The following is a 19,384-nucleotide window of genomic DNA, read 5'->3' as shown; positions in this document are numbered from 1 at the left end:
TAAAAACACAATACCTAAACAAAAGGAAAAATATATACATCACAAAATTGACCTTAAATTGTATCAATAAATGAAAATCCATTCCAACACAAAGTATTCATATCTATACCATAATTCCCTTTTTACCTTTAAAAAGATATTGGTTGTGATCATTAACCATTTATAACCAACCCCATTTAAATAAAAACAAACATTTATAAACAATATTTGGGAATTTGGGCGTTGTTCTTTCCAAACTACTTCCTGCTGATAGGTGGCGATGTCATGGGGATCCTAAGAAGATGCAGCAATCTTGGCTGTAGTCTGCAAGGCTGGCTTGTCCCAACTGTTTTGAATGTTGGATCACCTGGGACGTTTCAGGGGGTCTGGCTTGCTCAAACCACATTAGTCTGGAAGGAATCCACAGCTTTTCATTTTCTGTGGAAACAAAAATAGAAATCCTTTTCCCCAGTAACTTGTCCTTAGACTTAAATTTTGGAGTCAAAACATTTTTAAAATATATAAATTGAATTGATCCAGCAGCATTTGTTTTAACAGTTGTTGTTTCCTCAGCAGTCAAACAATACAAAGACAATATAATACCATACAGTATATAAATTCTCTCCATCTGTGGCTTTTTATTATTCTGTTTCTTTTCTATTTTTTTTGAGACAGGGTTCCTCTGTGTAACTATTATCTGTCCTGGAACTCACTTGCATACCAGGTTTACTTGGAAATCACGGAGATCTGCTTGCCTCTGTCTCTCAAGTGCTGAAAGGCGTGTGCCACCACACCTAGTTCTTCTTTGTCTTTTTAAAACCATTTTATTCTTTTTTTCCATGTCTACATTTATTTTAAAACACACTGTAAACCTTTAGCTTTTACTTAATGTGCATCTGTTTTTACTGTAAATCTTTATCTTTTTGTAGGCACAAGACTTTATCTGTTAAACAACAACATTGCTAAAATGAAAGTCATTGTTGTTTCTGCCGCGTTTTACCAAAGATGGCGACGGCTATTTTGCTACCAGCAATGAGAACTGTGCTCACTGCCTTGGTCTGCATGCTGCCGGCTTGGAGATGTGGTTCCTGCCATTGCCAGCTCTCATACACACCAATGAATTGCTAGCAGAGTTTCTTAAAAGCCTTGCGGTTTTTTGCCACTTATGCTGAGTCAGGAATCTATTCACCATTGTTTCTTTGAGTGTCTGAACTTCTTGAATCAAATAACTTTCTAGAAACTTCATTGCATCAGTCAGTTTCTTACTTTCTCCAACTACAAATGATTCCATGTTTTTAATCTTCTCATCCTTAGATATTATCTGAATGGCATGTAAACTGCCTTCAAGAAACAATGTTCTATCTACTATCTTGCCATTGTCCTCAGACATGGAACAGAGTCTATCTGCTAGTCTTTCCATCTGATGTTCTAGTTTTTTAACCTTATTAGTAGCTTCATCCCACCAGGAACGAGCTGTTTCTTCTGCTAGTGTGTTAATGCATTACATTGTTTCTGTTTTGGTTATTGAGGCATCAGACATGGAACAAATTCTGTTTTCTACTCCGTCATTTTTATGTTCCACGTTTTGTATTCTACCTGTCAGCTCACTATTGCCATCTGAACCTTTTTTTTCTAAGCATTCTATGTTTTGAGTTCTGTCATTTTCAATGTTTTGAATTCTTGTTACTAAGTCTCCTATGGTTTGTACAAGTTCCTTATTGTTTGCTGTAATCTCAAACCATCTCTTGAAGAATATCATATAATGATGAAACCCATTGCTGTTATGAAAAAAATGTATATACTGTTCCAGTCATAATTTTTTTATGATAAAATCCCTTTTATGTATGAAGTAAAAGAATTCCTAATGTCCTGCATTGTAAAATTATCCACCATAAGTATGGAACAGTTGATCCCAGATATTATGTCAGATTAAATTGCAAAGGATGTTACAGTTACCTTAGGTGTAATTCTGCTGACCTGGAAGTTTGATGATTTTAGTTGTAGATGTCAACTTGTGGTAGTTACGCCTGTAAGTGTACCACCAAATAGCATCCGGCAGCAAATGATCTGTCTGATCCCGGTTCTGTCCAGAAGTGTACCCTTAAATAGTGTCCGGCAGCAGACGATCCTTGTGATCTACAGGGATCTACGGTCCCTGTAGAATAGCTCTTAACAAACTAAGGCAAAGCGAAATTTTGTTAAATAGTAGTGAAACGGAACCTTGTGCAAATTGCTGGGACTGCAGGGCTAACAGGTGCTGCCTCCCAACTGGCACCGCCTGGCCACAGGAGCACACTAACAGGGCAGGGGAGCCTCAGGCCTCTGTGCGAATGCAATGTGAGGAAATGGGGAGGAGATGAGCAGTGGTCTCAGGGCCACGGTGGAGATAAAAGGGGTTGTGGGGCAGACACAAATGTCCCACAAGCTGTGGTGTGTCTCCCTAGTTAGGCAAGGCAACCGCCTGTTTAGGGATGGTGGGGAAAGGGAATGGCGTCTGCCACCTGGGTGAAACCCAGGTCCCATGAAAATAACTGATCCTGCTTCTGATACCAGATATCGTGGTTTAATAAGGATCAGGATAATCAAATAGACCGAATAGATATTTATTGAGGGAGAAATAACTTACAACCTAGACAGATGAACACCAGCAGGTTCCACCAGATGCTCTCCTCTCTGTGCCAGAGAGCGCTACTAGGCTCCTCCTGAGACCTAGTTCCACAGGTCACTTCCCCTGGCTCCACCCCCCAATGGGTGTGGTAGTGCCACAGAAGAAAAGTGAGTATCTCACTACAGAACAAGGCATTGGTCTATGTACTTACCAGAATATCATTAGGAGTCATTTTATCATCACTTTTTTTTTTTCCTTTTCTTTACACCAGTATTATTTGGTTTTACCCTAGGTCCCTGGGCTATCTAGTCTGAGATTCTTGCTCAACCAAGTAGTATTGGGTATGGGTTCTATCTCATGGGGTCAAAACAGATGTTGGTTGGTTATTCCCACGAGCTATGTATCACCATTGTCCTAGCATATATCTTGCAGGCAGTATACCATTGTAGATAAAGGATTTGTGGCTGACTTGGTGTTTATATTTTAAATATATTAACATTGCTATTCATATGAAGGCTTACTTGCTTACTGCCTTTAGTACTGAGTGTGTGTGTGTGTGTGTGTGTGTGTGTGTGTGTGTGTGTGGTGTTGTTTTTATTGTTTGTTTTTTGTTACAGGGTTTCTCTGTGCCTTTGGAGGCTATCCTGGAACTAACTCTTGTAGACCAGGCTGGTCTCAAATTCACAGAGATCTGCCTGCCTCTGCCTCCTTCTTGACTACTGGGATTAAAGGCTTGTGTCACCACTGCCTGGCTTCTTGTTTTTGTGGAGGATTGAACCCAGGAAGAGTACTGTCTATGAGCTTCTTTGAGCCTCTCTGGTTAAATATGTTAACTAATCTCTGAGATGGTACCTAGCTTAATTCCTTAATCCCTCTACTGGGAAAGTTGTAAAATCTTGATTCCGTGTTCTATTTAATGAATATGAATACTTATAACCTGTAGAATTGGGCTGCCACCTAATAAATAAATCTCACATTAGTGAGTTAAAGGACAGATGTTTTACTCTGCCCTTTCTCTGTAGTTGAATTCTTAAATATGTTATTATATTACACAGTCATGAGTGGTGATGGATATTGAATATAAGAATGGTGAATGCAGTACTTAAATTGATTATTTCTGAAGAAATTACAGCTTTGATCTTTAAGGAGTTTTAATTTTCCTGTGTTAATGTACCAGTCGAATAGTCAACTACTGTTAATACACTTTTTGAAAAACAAAACAGAAGATTGGTGCTTTAGTTTGGGTTTACTATTGCTGTGAAAAGACACCATGACCATGAGGTAACTAAAGAAAACATTTAGTTGAAGGGGCTCACTTGCAGTTTCAGAGGTTCAGTCAATTATTGTCATGACAGGCAGCATGGCAGTGTGCAGGCAGGCAGAGGTGATGCTGTAGCTGACACTGCTACATCTTGCAGGCAACAGGAAGTCCGTTGACACTGAGTGGTACCCTGAAGCATAAGAAACCTGCCCCCACAGTGACACATTTCCGCTAACAAGGCCATATTCACTCCAGCAAACCCACACTTCCTAATATTGCCACTCCTTATGACATTATGGGGACCAAATACATTCAAATTGTGACAGTATGACTTAAAACAGTAGAAATGAATCTCAGTTGTAAAGGTAATATTTCAAGGTGTCATCAATAGGAACGTGCTCAGTGATAGCTAGCTCTAGGGGAACTGTCTTTAGGCTTCTGTTTTGGGGAAACAGTTTATTAGCTTTAAGTTACCACTCCATTTACACGACTTTCTCTTCTGTCTCTTCCCGTTGTCCTCTTGCCTTGTCTTTCTCCATGGTTTTTGTAAGGACACCAATCAGACTGGATTAGAGGTTCATCTATTGAACCCATTTTTACATATTACCTCTTTAAAGACCCTATCTCCAAACTGGATCACATTCTGAGGCATTATAAATTAGGACTTTAGCATGTAAGTGTTTAGGAGATTCAAATCAGTCCATATAGGCTTTGAATTTCTTTAGTCAAGTGCACTCTTGGATTAAATCTAAAGACCCCATTTCTAAAAAAAAAAAATTGACCCGAGGTAAGCCTAATTGGTGCTGGAAATGGAATCCTTGGGTCTTATATATGTCATGTAGGGACTCTACCACTGAACTACACTCTCAGCCCTTGGAGGTACTGTGGAGTAGAACTTCCAGTATATCTGATTGTATATTTTTGGAGTTGGGGGTGGCAGTGGCAGTGGGAACAGATTCGTTCATAACCTTCTGAAAATGTGGGTGAATTGCAAGATAATTTATGTGCTATTTATCCTAAATGACTTTGCAATAAAACTTGATAATATTTGCAGATGGATTGAATTAGAGAACTGTAGAGAAATGGAATATAGTGTAATTGGAATATATTTCTGATTTGTTTTTCAAAATCTTGCTTCACTTAAAAAGTTATTAATTGTGCTTTAAAAAGATAAAGTGCTTGATAACCATTACTTTATTTAGGTTGTGAAAATACAAAACTTCTCGCTTTCTAAATTTATTTTTTCCCCATACTTGGGGTGGATTTAGGCATTGTTGATTAAAATTTTTTGAGAGAGCCTGGCTTTCGTATACTTGTAATTGTAGTAGCATATAAGTTTGAGGCTAACCTGGGGTGTATAAAGAGACTTAATAAACTAGGAAACAAGAACAAAAAATGACAAGTCAAATACAGTTTAGAGAAGCTTTTTTTTTTTTTGGTGGGGGGGATTATAGCATGAGATTGAAGCAACTATAATACAGATTTTATTTTAATGGCAAGCAGCATTAACCAGTAGTTAATTTGAAATGGTTCTTAAGGATTTATTAGGGTTCAGAGAGGATGTTGATATTAGAAGCCATTTCAAGATCATTAACTTGTAGCATTGTCAATTTTAATAGTATATCTAGGATATTTGGACAAACTAAACATGTAGAAATGTAAGTTTTGCAGTAAGTACTTCAGTATAGTTGTCTATTCTTTTTCTAGTTGGAGAATGGATATACTTTATTTGACTACGACGTTGGACTGAATGATATAATTCAGCTGCTAGTTCGTCCAGACTCTAGTCTTCCTAGCACATCCAAGCAGAATGATGTTCAGACTAAACCCTGTTCTAATAATCAGCCTAAAGTAAAGAAAACAGCAAGAGGGGGATCTTCCATTCAGCCATCTACATCAGCTCGCACTTGTCTTATTGATCCTGGCTTTGGACTGTATAAGGTATGTTATCTTCAGACTTGTTATCTGTTCTCTTCAGGATGCATTGAATAAGTAAGCATTGATTTCCATTAAGTAACGATTGCAGCAACTGTTGATACTCTGTCAGAAGTAGTCTTTGAAAATTTACGATGGGTTTGGGGATACAGCTGAGCTGGTGAGTGATTTTCTTACAGATAAGGGACTCTGGGTTTGATCCTCAGCACTACCAGGAAGAAAAAGATATTGTAATGGAAAGTGTAAACTGAATATGTATGTTCAAAGGATAATAAAAACAAACACACCTGTGTAGTTCCATCCTGGTGAAGAAGTGGAATGATAAAGGACTCTGGAAAGGGCTTTGCTTGCCTCTCTCATCTCCCAGGGGAATTACTTACAGTGACCTTTTAAGTGCAAATTTTCTTTTTTCTTTTTTCTTCATTACTTACATATACATGTCTAAACAATATGTTGTTCTTATGTATAGCCGAATCTCTATAGTGAAGTTCTGCTTTTCCTTGACATTGATGTTTCTTATGTATATAGTTGTATTTTATTCATTTATATTATTACTTTCTACTTTATCAACAAGCTACCTACCATATGTCTAGTGTGTATTTATTAGATGCCTTGGCAGTGTTCTAGCTTCAGTTTTTAACAATGTTATTCAATCTATAAGTACCCTGGTATGCGTGTCTGTTGCACAAATTCTAGTTGTTCATAATAATAAAAACTCAGAGTCAGCTATCAGGGTGAAATCAGCCAGCCATTAGCTCTTATCTCTACCTCATACCAAATGGACAATCCTGTCTCCAGGAGTCCTCATACTGAATGCATACTCAGACTGACTGCTAATTGCCTGCTGCTCAGACTTCATCCTGAGCCCCCATCTCCCTCTTATATTTCTCTCTCCACTCAGCCATATCCCTTTCTGCCACTACTTCCTTAGTGCTGGTATTAAAGGCATGTCACTCCAAGTGCTGGGTTCACCTTGTGTGAGCTCTGTTTCTCTTTTAGACTGGATCAATTTTGTGTAGTTCAAGGTGGTATTGAACTAACAAAAATCCCTCTGCCTCTGTCACCCAAGTGCTGGAATTAAAGATATGTACCATTATTGCCTGGCCTCTATGGATAACTAGTGTGCCTAGTGTTGAACTCTGATCTTCTGGCAAGCTTTGTTTGTTAGATCATAAACAAAATATCATCACATATGTTCTAGAATTTTAAAAAATTCTATTGAAAAAAAAAAGGTGTTGATGGCTTACTCAAAGTATGCTATCAAGATTTTTATGTTGTTTTAATTGGTTTATTTGTCTGTCCCTGTGCCCATCCTATTCTAAGTACTATAATATTTTGGTAACTTCTTTCTCCCACTTCCCAAATGTAATGCTTCTTCAAGGATTTCTTGTCTTTATGGCTGTCTGCAAAACTTGTAATAAAAATTTAGAATTAGTTTATATAAAACTACAAAGGACCTTACTGAAATTTTAATTGGGGGTTGCCTGTATAGCTTATAGAATTAACAAGTTTATGAGTTTTTAAATTCACAGAGATCTCTCTGTTAGTTTATCTTTTTGACATCTTTTAATGAATGCTTGACTTATTTCAGATAACTGTTTTTGATGTGATTTAAATGGCCATTTATTTTCTGCTACAAATAGAAATTCAGTTAGCTTATTTATTGACTTTTATATTCAGAGCTTTTCAAATTCTGTTAATAAAGACAGTTTTGTTTTATCCCTTCTGGTCCTTATAACTCATTTTTCTTTTGGGTTAAATGGGTACCTAGACTTAGATTTTCAAGATTAAAAATTTGTTTGTGAAATAAATTAATTAGAAATAATTTAGGATCTGTGAAAAGTGCAAACATTCATAAGTATAGAAGTCAAGAACATTAGTAAAGAGCTGTAGTGCCAAGTGCAGCTGCACTGGTGGATTGTTTTTATCATTTAAGGAGTAGATGATTCTGATAGTACGTGAAATGAAACACTATTACTAAAACATGACCAGAAGGAATTTGGTATTCTCATACTGTTTGAAATACAATTTATATTTATCAAGTGGAATCAAGTAGTATCCTGATGATGTGCTACAAACTATAATGACAAAATATAGTTTGTCAGAAAGTAGAGATAGTTAATTATTCAAAATGTTTTAGTATAAATTCAATGTTGTAATCAACTAAAGAAAATTTACCCAGTATAAAATATTTTCTGTATCTAAATGCAAATTTGAGTCCATTCATGATTTGAAGTGGAATTTTAAAATAGATGACTATGTTAAACCACACTTGACATCATGTTCAGTGATGGGAAAAAGCTAGAAACAGCCAATCAGAAAGCAAGTTAATGGGTCAGTATGGTAGTGCACATTTGTAGTTCCAGCACTTTGTAGGTGGATGTAGGAGGTTCAAGGTCTTTCTGGACTACATGAGACCAGTTTATGGCAGTATAGAGAAAGGCAGAAAAGACAGCTAACCAAAGTTGCTGTTATTTGACATCTCTGGAAGTGCTGGATAATAGCAGGTGAACAAAATCACCATGAAACCAAACAAAGTGACTGTTTATTGGGACAGCTGGAAAAGATAAATGTTTTAAAGCATGAGCCCTCAATAACATAGTCATGCCCAAAGCTAATATTTTAATATTGGTAGATTTCTGTATTATTTGGGAAAACTAGTGCTGTATAAGTGCTGTGTATTTTCTTCTCTCCAGTCTTCTCTTCCTTCCATAAGCCTTTCTTTCCTGTATTCTTTTCAACAAATACTTCTTAGAGAGCACATAATGTAAATTTGCTATTCCAGGTGCTGTAGTTACATTGGCAAACAACTGAGTTATTTCATTTATGGAGATTTCAACAAGAACTACTTCTGTGTATTACTACTTCTGTTGTATTTAAAGCACCAAAAACCAACTTGCCATTTTGTCTACACTACCTTTTCATATCTTGTAGACATCTATCCTAGTTTGTTTTCTTGCTAATAAAGTAGTAATGCAGAACGTGTGATGTATAGGAAAGCTTATTTTGTTTTTTGGTTATAGTGAAATGTTAATGAGCTGCATCTGGTGATGCCTTTCTTGCTGGTGGTCCACATGTGACAAAAAGACTGTATGTATGTATGTATGTATGTGTATATGTATATGTGGTCTTAACAAATTAAGCATCCACATTTATTTATGAGAGGTAGGTCTTTCTATGTTGCCCAAACTGTCCTGGAACTTCTGGGCTCCATTAATCCTTTTGTTTCATCCTATTCCTGAGTAGCTTAGACAATAGACATGCCATACCTGACTGAGTTTCTACATTCTTCATATCTCACCTTGATGAGGATTGAACTCTTAATACCATCTTTAGAGGGGCAATCATACTCCAAACACTAATGCTCTACATTTTTTCATGTAGTTAGTTTTTTTTCCATATTTTTACTTTTAAAGTGGATTTTTTAAAAGGATGTATTAGTTACATTTTATTGCTATGACCCAGTGCCTAACAAGCACTTTAAAAGGAAGAACGATTTATTTTAACCTATAGTTTCAGGAAGTTTAGTCCATGGTAGCTTGGCTCCATGCATCTTGACAGAACATCATGGCTGTGGGGAATTATGGTAGAGGACTTTCTTTGCTTATGGGGCCAGAGTAAGGTGGGAAATGATTGAGCTGATATGACCTTAAAAGGCACACCCCTACGTGTCCTGATTTCAAATCTATTTCAACACGTAAAGTTTTTGGAACCTTCCTAAAGAGTGCTTTCAACCAAGAGTTCAACCACCAATGTGATGGAGACATCTCATATCCATGGCCATCTCATAGTTACTAATCTTTCTCCATTATTTTAACAGTTCCAGAATTATTCATTGGTCTTCAATTCAAAGTCATCTGTGATACTGCAAGTGGAATCTTTACTGTGAATGCCTGTCAGGAAAAAGCATACTTAATGCAGAGTAATCATTCCCACTGCAATAGGAGGAATGAGAAACAAAGGAAGGGCTAAACTAAAGCAATACTAAAACCCAGAGGTGCGGATATTGAGTTCTATAGTTCCATTTCTAGCATCTGGGACATGTGATGTCAACAGGTGAGCTGCAGCGGGCTTAGGCAGCCTCATCCTATGGCTTTGCCATTTAATTAAGGCCCACATGGCAACTCTCTGATGACTTTAGTAATTGTGGCTTCCTCAGCACATGTTCAGTATCTTCAATACCTTGGACTCTTCATTGGAGCTTAGGTTTTACCCTTACAGCTTTATGTATTGTTCCCTTGGGTTGCCTATTTGAATTGTACTTCTCCCACATATTGACTTCTCCCGGCCTTGTGTTGAAATCTTACTAGCAGCTTCTTCCACTTTTGCATTGTATGTCTATAAAATCACATGAACAATGTCAGTAGCAAAGTCTGCCACCAGCCTGAGCAGTCTCCTTTGCCCATAGCTGCAATGGCTTGGATTGATGAATGTAGGGGAATTCTCAGTGGCCCATCTTGGTATAAGCAGGTTATCCTGGAGGTACTCTATTTTCAAAGGAATTTAAATGGTGATACCCATTGAATTTTCATTTGGGAAAGAAAGACCAATTCCTAACCCACCCTTAAAGCATCTTTCCTATTGTCAAAGTATTTGGCTCCTTTTTAATAACACTAATCTAGCTATTCAGAAAATTTGTCCCATAGCCCCAACTTTAAACAGGCTTTTCTAACCAAATTGCAGTTTCTTTCAAACTTTTTTTTTTTCTAGTCAGTCTCCCTGGAAATTTGGCTTTCCACAGGGGATGGAGAGAAGGCTCAGTGGTTGAGAGCATTTGCTGCTGCTCTTGTTGAGGACCTGGTCTGTTCTTAGTACCTATATGATAGCTTATGGCATGTGTATCTCCAGTTCCAGAGAATCTAGCTCTTTCTTCTGGCCTTCATGAATACTAGGTGTGCACATCGTGTGCTTACAGGCAGGCAAAACACCCATACATATAAAATAAAAATAGATATTTTAAAGATGTTCAGCTTTCCTCAAGTCTTTAGTCATGGGCATGTATCTGAGAGATGGCAGCCTAGTCTGCATAGTAGTTATCACTTCTGGTCTTCTAAGCTTATTCTAGAATTTCCCATTAAGTTGAGCTTACAGCATTCTAAGGCTTCTCTAGTTGGTGTCTCCAAACTTTTCCAAATCTCTCCCATAAACCAGTTTCATAGACTTAGAGTTTAGTCACATCAGTGAGTCCAAAAATTATCTTGTATGAGAGAAACAAGATATACATTCTGTAATTTGTAATGACTACCATTTTGTTACAGATGACTATTAACATGCATTTTTAAATTATCCTAAACAGTTTGCAATAATAGCTCTCAAGGACTAGAACTTTACATTTTTAAATGAGCTATCTCATTTACAATATCTTAAAGAGTAGAAACTTTATAGTATAACAAAAATAATCTTAAATTTGAGTCAGTATACAAGAATCTGTGCCAATGTAAGATGTTTGAGACTAGTAGTTACATTTTAGTCCAAAAGTAGATTCAGTAATCTAGTCTTTTACCCTGTCATTCTCATATCCCTCCTTCTTTATTTCCAGAAAGAAATCCTTAATCTACTTTGCTTAGTTTTTTTTTCCCTGATTATAAAAACTTGCAACTAGATCCCATATATCTTAAGCCACATAAGAATGGGAAATGTATGTGTAGGAACTGTGCGTGTGCACATGCATGCATGTTTACTCTTTCTTTAAAGACTATTATTTTTAAACTATTTATTTATGACTGTCTATGCCATTGTTTGTTTGTTTGTTTGTTTTCAGCACGTAAGTACGTTTCCAAGCACACTGTAACCTGTTCAGAAGTTTTCTCAGCCTGGACATGTTTTCTGTTTTTTATTTTTGTTTCTGTTTGTTTGTTTGGTTGGTTTTTGACTGCATTTCTGAAGCATTTCTCTTATCACCTCACTCAGCACCTTGTGCTGGTGGCTGGCTCTACCCCTCTTCACCTCTGTACCCTGGTAGCACTGAGCCTACCTGACAGACAGCCTAGCTCTTTAATAAACCAGTCACAGTGACATATCTTCACACAGTGTAAAGAAATATTCTGCAACAGACAAGGTGTAACATTCAGAGATTCATCCTAAGTGACCTGCTTCCTCCAGCTAGGTACCACTTCTTAAAGTTTACAGAACCTCCTGAAGTAGTGCTAGCACTTTATGACTGGCTAAGCATTTAGTACATGGGCCTTTTAGGGTTATTTCATATTGACCATGATGGTCATGTAGTTCAGGACATAGCAGTTTTAGTTTCTCTTTCCTTTTTTTTTTTTTTTTTTTTTAATTCTTTGAGAGGGTGTTACTGTGTAGCTTGTGTTGCAGACAGAAGTTGTGTATTTCATTTCCTTGAGGACAGAGTATAAAGGAGATAAAAAGAATTAATCAACATGGGAGGTCTGTCTTTTCTCACCTATTTGTTTTTAAAACATGTCCCTTATTTCTCCTTACTATACTATTATCATTAGGTTTCTTTCTGTTTTCTGGTACTGTAAGATGTTTCAGAGTTACCTTGCATATTCCCTGCTACAGTAATGCAACAGGCTATTCTCCAAGGGGTACTAGTTTCTCTTCTTTTTCCTTCCTCAGTGTATATGGGTTTATGTGGGTTTGAGTGTACATATGTGCTTTTGTTTATTGAGGTTAGAAGTCAATGTTGGATATGTTTCTCGTTACTTTCATCCTTATTTTGTAAGGCAGTGTTTGTCACTGAGCTTAGAGCCCAAGTGATTGAATAAGCTGGCTGGTTGGTGGCAAGCATGCCAGATCTACCCCAGCCCAAGCACTTGAATTACCAATGCCTGCCACTGTTGTCTAGCTAATCTTATGAAGTTCTTAAGTAGAACAGTGCTCCAATATTAAATATACTTGCCATAACCTAAATTTACATGTGTATTGGTAGTTGGAAACAAACCACTTAAAAAAAAGATTAGGGGAAGGGTACTTAGCCAACATTATAATAAAGTTCTAATCACATTAAGGAATTGTTTTAAAAGTATTTTTTAAATTTTGTATGTTGTTTCTTGTTCCTGGGTTATCAAAGGCCCTGAACTGAGCAAGGAAATTTTTAAAAATAGTATTTTGTGTGTGTATATATATTCACATATACTATAGCTGAATATATATGCCACTAGTGATGTCTGTATTAAACTTTATTATCACCTTTTACCTTTTTAAAAATATTTTTATTTCTATTTTATGAATGTGAACATTTTCTTGCATGTAAGAATATGCCATGTGCATGCAGTGTCCACTGAGGCCACAAGACAGCACCAGAAACCCAGAAACTGGAGTTACAGACTATTGTATGCCATCGTTTGTATATTAGAAACCAAAACTGTAACTTCTGCAAGCGTAGGAGTGTTAGTAACCACTGAATCGTTTCTTCTGCCTCACTTTTTACCTTTTTTGGGAGGTGGTGTGGATGGTAGGTAGGATGGTAGAGACACCATGTTATGCTTTTATGTTAGTTGTTTTTCTGTAGTGTTAAACCAAATTACAGCTGAGGCTGGCCTTAAAATCCAGACCCTCCTGCCTCTCCCTCCCGAATGCTGGTGTTGGAGTGCACATCATCATGCTTGGTCAAAGCCACTGCTTTTGAAAGCTGTGAAGGGATAAACTGATTCTCATAGAAGAGATGGTAATCAGTTATGTACTTAACAGTTCTTTCTGTTCCTCTTTTTCTAGACTAACCGATAAGAGCTTCATAAGAAACTAGTTTTCTTGGCAGGTTTCTCTTTTTACTTTCCATGTTAATGCTTTGATTGCCAACTAATTTATTGGTTTTGAGTAAAGTCTTCTGTATTTAGATTCTAGGTTGGCCTTGAACTTGTGAGCCTTTTGCCTTAGCACACCCAATTTTTGGTGTTACAGGCTCTTTGTACCATTGTCTGGCTTTTTTTAATAGTTCATATATTTCATGTTAATATATAATATAGATGCTAAGTATCTTTGTTACTACATGGTCTGGCCAATTGGGGCAAAAGAGACTTCACTATCAAAGATGGTTTCAAATTCTAGTTAATTTGCTCATTAGTTGTATAAACTTTTACAAGGCAATTTACTCATTTTCCCCCATTTAGCAATATTGTATACTTGGTACTTTTCTCTAAAAATGCTACTATGGTATTCATACTATATTTTTTTTATTTGGTTTTTCAAGACAGAGTTTCTCTGTAGTTTTGGAGCCTGTCCCGGAACTCACTCTGTAGACCATGCTGGCCTCAAATTTATAAAGATCTGCCTGCCTCTGCCTCTGGAGTGCTGGGATTTAAGATGTGTACCACCACAACCTGGCCATACTATAATAATTTAAAGTTACATACAATTAGCTTTTTTGGCTGCAGAAACTAAGATGAATTTGTTTCTCTTTTCAGTTTAAAATGAAGTTACTATTAAGAATTTTTGGAAAAAAATAATTTTTGAAATTTTTCCTGTTATAGAAGTACTTATTTCTGGATAGTTCATTTATTGTACGAATATTACTGTATTTAGTGCACATTTGTTTAGGTATTAGGAACAGAGAAGTAGACAAATGGTATTTTGCTCTGACTCCTGAGAATTAAACTGTTAATTTTTGTAGGTAAACTAAAAACACTTTTAAATGCTACTACTTTGGGATTAGAAAAGTGGCTTAGCAGTTAAGAGCATTTGCTAATTTTGCAGGGGACCTGGGTTTGGTTCCCAGCTCCCACTTGGTGGCTCATAGTCATCGGTAACTCCATTCCAAGGTGTTCTGACATACTCTTCTGACCTTTGTGAGAACTATATGTGCACAGTGCATATAAAGACAAATAGGTAAACCACTCATGTATAAAAATAAACTTGGAGGAAAGCTGTTATTTTTAATTATTTCTGAATTTCTTTCCAGTAATGAAATTTTGATTAGTTAGTATATAAAAATTTGGTTTTTAAAAACTGGAAAGTATCTGGGCATGTTGGTCTTCACTTTTAATCTCAGAGATAGAGGCAGATGGACCTCTGTAAGTGGAACAAGGTTGAACTGGTCTACATAAGGAGTTTCTGACTAGCCAGGATTATGTAGTGAAACCATGTCTTCAAAAATAAATAAATCAACAAACAATTCAGGAGCTTCCCTTCATCTTGAATGTGTGTATGGGGGGGGGGGCTTCTGTGGCATTTTCTTTTGTAAGGATGATTTTTTTTTTTTTTTAGGGGAGTGGGGAACAGTGCTGGGACTATAACCCAAGACCTTGTGGACTTTTAGGACTTGCTCTACAACTCAACTAAACACCTCTTAGCCTCAGATTTCCCATTTTTCAATGTACAGCTCTATAATGAAAATTGCCTTGTTTTACACAAACATCCCCCCCTTCCTTTTGACTTAAATATTGTTTAAACAGCAAGAGGAGCTAATTTTAAAGCTGGCACGAAGTTTTAATTATTCAGCATCATTATTATATTGCTATATTTACTAACCTTGAGTAATAATGTGAGCAGCTTTTTCAGTTTGCTGCATGTTGCTATGAGCTAGTTATGTCTCAATCCTATTTGAAGAGCATGGAGACATTAGCTTGGGTAGGAGCCAGGATTATCCATTTCCATTTTTCATTGTACACATATTGGATACTGAAACTAGATTATGAATAAATTTGTTTTCTAAAACATGGTACTTAGTTGGTTAATTTTGTTTGTGAATGAGGAAAGATTCTATGATTCAGGTATGTTTCTGTCTTTGAAATAGTTGTCATCCAGTTCAAATGATGTGTTTAAAGTGCTAAGCATTTATGTTTACCTGAATGTGTAGTAAACTTTTTGCATGTTATTTGGTTCACTGGGAAATACAGAAAAGACAAATGATCAATAATTCATGTAAAGGTGTTGATATTTTAGTATGTTGTCTCCATTTGTCTATAGTACAATGTAATTGTGCAGTTTAATAGTAACAATAGTAAATATTTCTAAACAGAACCCAAATGGTCAAACAGAATAGCATACCCCAAGAATTCCCTATTTTCCTTTTCCTAATTATAATTTCATATCCTTAGAACATTTTATTTTAAGCTATATACATGCATTTGTATATCTATGTTTGAAGTAGATAACTTCAGTCCTTGGGAAGAACAGTGAATTCTCTCATCTGCTGAGCCTTCTGAAGCCCCTAACTTCATATTCTTTTCTTGCAACTGTTAACCCAAACATTTATAGTAATCTTTTCTGTGGTCTTTATACAATTTTTAACTACTTACTAATATAACCTGTTTATGCTATCCTAATTTGGCTATTTCTGAGTTTTATGTAAATAGAAGCATATTGCATTTATAAAATTTGTATTTCCAATTAAATATGAAAGAGTCGTGTTTAGAATTAGAGAAACCCATGTTTCCCACTTCACTTTATTTTTTAGCTATGAGTTTTTCATCTTATACCAGATGTATGTACATGTATATGTTCATGTACCTTAAGTGTGGGAGCCATGGCACGTGTGAAGGTTTTAGGATAGCCCCAGGTGTTGGTCTTTCCTTTCTACCTTGTTTGAGAGAGTCTTCTTACTGTTCACTGTTGCATACCAGCTGGCTGGTTCCCAGGCTGTTGAGAGTTCTCTTGTCTCTGTTTCCCATCTTGCTATAGGAGAACTGGGATTACACCTTGTCCTACTGTGTGTCACCAGCTTCTGTATGAGTTCCTGACACTCAAGTTCAGGTCCTCATGCTGATGCTGCAAGGTGTTTTACTCACCGAGTCATCTCCGCCAGCTCTTCACTGTGTGTCTTTTGAGGACAAATATGTTTCATGTCTATACTTTATTAGAAAAATGGGAATGATTTCATATTATAATTATTGAATGAAGTAATTATATAATAAAAAAACTGTTAATGTTTACTGAGAAGTCGATGGAAAATAAGATTGCTTAGTTTTAATGAGTCAGATTTGGATATGCTAATTCTTAGTGAAAAAAGACAGTTGTTCAATCTGCACATTAATTACATGCCTAGTGGATTGGGTGTTCTTAAATTCGTTGATAGGTATATTTTAAAACTGCAAAAGTATGGGACAGAGAAACTCTTTAAAAATTGTACCATTGAAAGATGTGAATGTTGATTTACCTGCAGATCTGTGCTTTCCACACAACAAAGGAAGTGCTTAGAAATATATGTGATGGTCTGAGCTACTTGGGAGGCTAAGACAGGATTGCAAATTCAAAGCCAGCCTGAATTTTACATCACAAGTTTCAGGCAGCCTGGACAACACAGTGAGATTATGTTCCCCACCATTACTCTCAAAGATGAAGGAAAAAATGAAAAGAAAGCAAAACAAAGAGTTAGGCCTGGTAGTTCAAATCTGTAACCCTAGGTACTCAGGCTAGGTACTGAAGCTAGAGAATTAGAAGTTCAGAGCATGAGCACACAGTGAAGAGAATTTTTCTCATTTGTTTGTTTTAGATAATTCTGTAGTTCAATAGTACGGTAGAGCATGTGTATGCTTGCTTGTTTTCTGCATTTTAAGACAAGAGCCCAAGCTACCTTGTATTTTTTGTGTGCCCCAGTATTGAGAGAACTTGTATTATAGGCACACACCACCATCTTTCAAAGAAAGGTTTATTTGTGACCCTTTTAACACATATGTAGTGATATTTATGATTTATTAAAGCTTGACTGAGGATTCAGAAAGCAGAGTCAGCCACAAGCCATAGAATCCAGGCACACACCTTTAATCCCAGCAGCCAGAAGCTAGGAGGTAGTGGTACATACCTTTAATCCTAGCTAGGATTTGGGGTTAAGAGGTAGACAGGATCTCTGAGTCCAAGGCCACCCAGATCCACACAAGATTGAATCAGTCTTTCAAGGTACAAATAGACATGTATGTTTAAACCTTGTGGGATTACAAGTGTGTATTACCACACTTTGTGCTTATAGATGTGTGTGTGTGTGTGTGTGTGTGTGTGTGTGTGTGTGTGTTTATAAGAATTAAGTTCAGTTCTTCATCACAGGTTCATGTGAGTGACTTTTCCACTCCATCCCAAATTCTAGTCCTAAATAACTGTTCATTTCTTTCATATATATTGTGTAGTTTTTAACTATATAAAATACTGTTCATTGTTTTGCTATTTGGGCATCTGTAAAGTAACCTTATTGGCAGGGAAGAGACTGTCTTTCCTAGAACTAGAGAATTTCTTTTTGTTTTGTGAATTCCTACAAATAAGTGGCACATTGTTAGAAAGCATGTCCTAATGAGCCCCCAGACTGATAGCTGGGAATCCAGCATGGGACTGACTCAGACCCCCTGAACATGGGTCTTAACTAGAAGGCCTGGGCAGTCCAAGGGACCTCAGACAGTGGAACCAGGTGCACAAAAAGACCTTGGGAGCACATTCCCCATGGAGGGATACTCCTCTAACCTAGAGTCAGGAGGGAGGACCTAGACCCTACTCCAAATGACTTGACAGATTTAGATGACCCTCCTGGAAGGCATCGCCCTACATGTGGAGTGGGAGGGAGAGGAGGGTAGTTGGATGGAAGAGAGGGAAAGAGGGAGGGAGGGAAAGGGGACTGGGATTGATATGTAAAATAAAAAAAAAAAAAAAGAAAGCATGTCTTTCATATACAGTAGGTAATTCTGAGTCCATATCCCAACCATCCTCTTTAATCTGTCACACACATTAAGACAGTATCCTGTTTTGATCATCTGTGGCAAGGTGTCAGACAACTAGAGACCTCCCCAATAGCCTGAAGCCCATTGTTACTCACTGAAGCCCATTCACACTCACTAATTTTTGATCATTTGTCCTGCTGCCCTGTGTTGTCCCAAAGAAGACACAGTAAAGGCACTGGGCTATGATTCCTCTTAGTTTGTTCTGTCTCTTGAGCAAACCTGCTGCTTTGCTATGTGGCCTTGAATTGAAATTTTCTTTAAATAGCACTTAACACCTCTCTCCATCAGACAGGCTCCTCCTCCTTTCCCTCTCAGAGATATAAACCAAACACGGCATACAAGTTGCAATAAGACTAAGTACCTTCTTTCTCCTCATTAAAGCTGGACAAGGCAAACCAGTGTGAAGAAAAGGGTTCAAAAAGCAGACAAAGGAGTCAGAGACAGTCCTGCTCCCAGTGTTAGGAATACCACAAGACCACTCTACACAACCTTAACATATATGCAGAGGTGATGGAGAATGTCCTTCTGTATGTTTCTCTTATTGGTTGATGAATAAATGCTGATTGACCAGTACCCAGGCAGGAAATATAGGCAGGGCTACCAGATGAGGAGAATCAGAGGGAAATACCATATAGTCACTGGCAAGGTTAGTCGCCCAGGCATTCTCTGTTAAGATAAGGCTATGTGAAGATACACAAATTAATAGTTAATAGTTAATAATTAAGAGAAAGCTGTATCAAAATGCAGGTTTCCTGATTGTTGATTGAGTCTCTGTGTACCCCCTGTGAGCTCAGGTTAGTTGATTCTGTAGGTTTTCTGTGTCCTTGACTCCTCTGGCTCCTATGATCCTTCCTCCTCCGCTTCCCCAGGATTCCCCAAACTCCACCTAGTGTTTGGCTGTGGGTCTCTGGATGTGTTCCCATCACTTAGTGGATGAAGTTGCTCTGATGACAATTGGAATTACCACTTATCTATGTATATAGCAGAATGTAATTA

The 19,384-nt window shown here is 37.1% G+C and overlaps 1 protein-coding gene across 1 annotated transcript in view; it reads left to right on the top strand.

Annotated features, from left to right (window-relative positions):
• Uhrf2 (ubiquitin like with PHD and ring finger domains 2) overlaps positions 1-19,384 on the top strand; it is a 77,655-nt gene that overhangs the window by 10,627 nt on the left and 47,644 nt on the right. Inside the window, exon 2 of the mRNA XM_051199982.1 lies at positions 5,556-5,789. Within this exon, the coding sequence (XP_051055939.1) occupies positions 5,556-5,789 (234 nt within the window). The remainder of the gene's footprint in view (positions 1-5,555; positions 5,790-19,384) is intronic.

This window comes from Phodopus roborovskii, unplaced genomic scaffold (assembly GCF_943737965.1).
Source record: "Phodopus roborovskii unplaced genomic scaffold, PHOROB, whole genome shotgun sequence".
Classification (NCBI taxonomy): Eukaryota; Metazoa; Chordata; class Mammalia; order Rodentia; family Cricetidae; genus Phodopus; species Phodopus roborovskii.
Note: the sequence above shows the minus strand (reverse complement) of the source record. Positions and strands in the feature narration are given on the sequence as shown.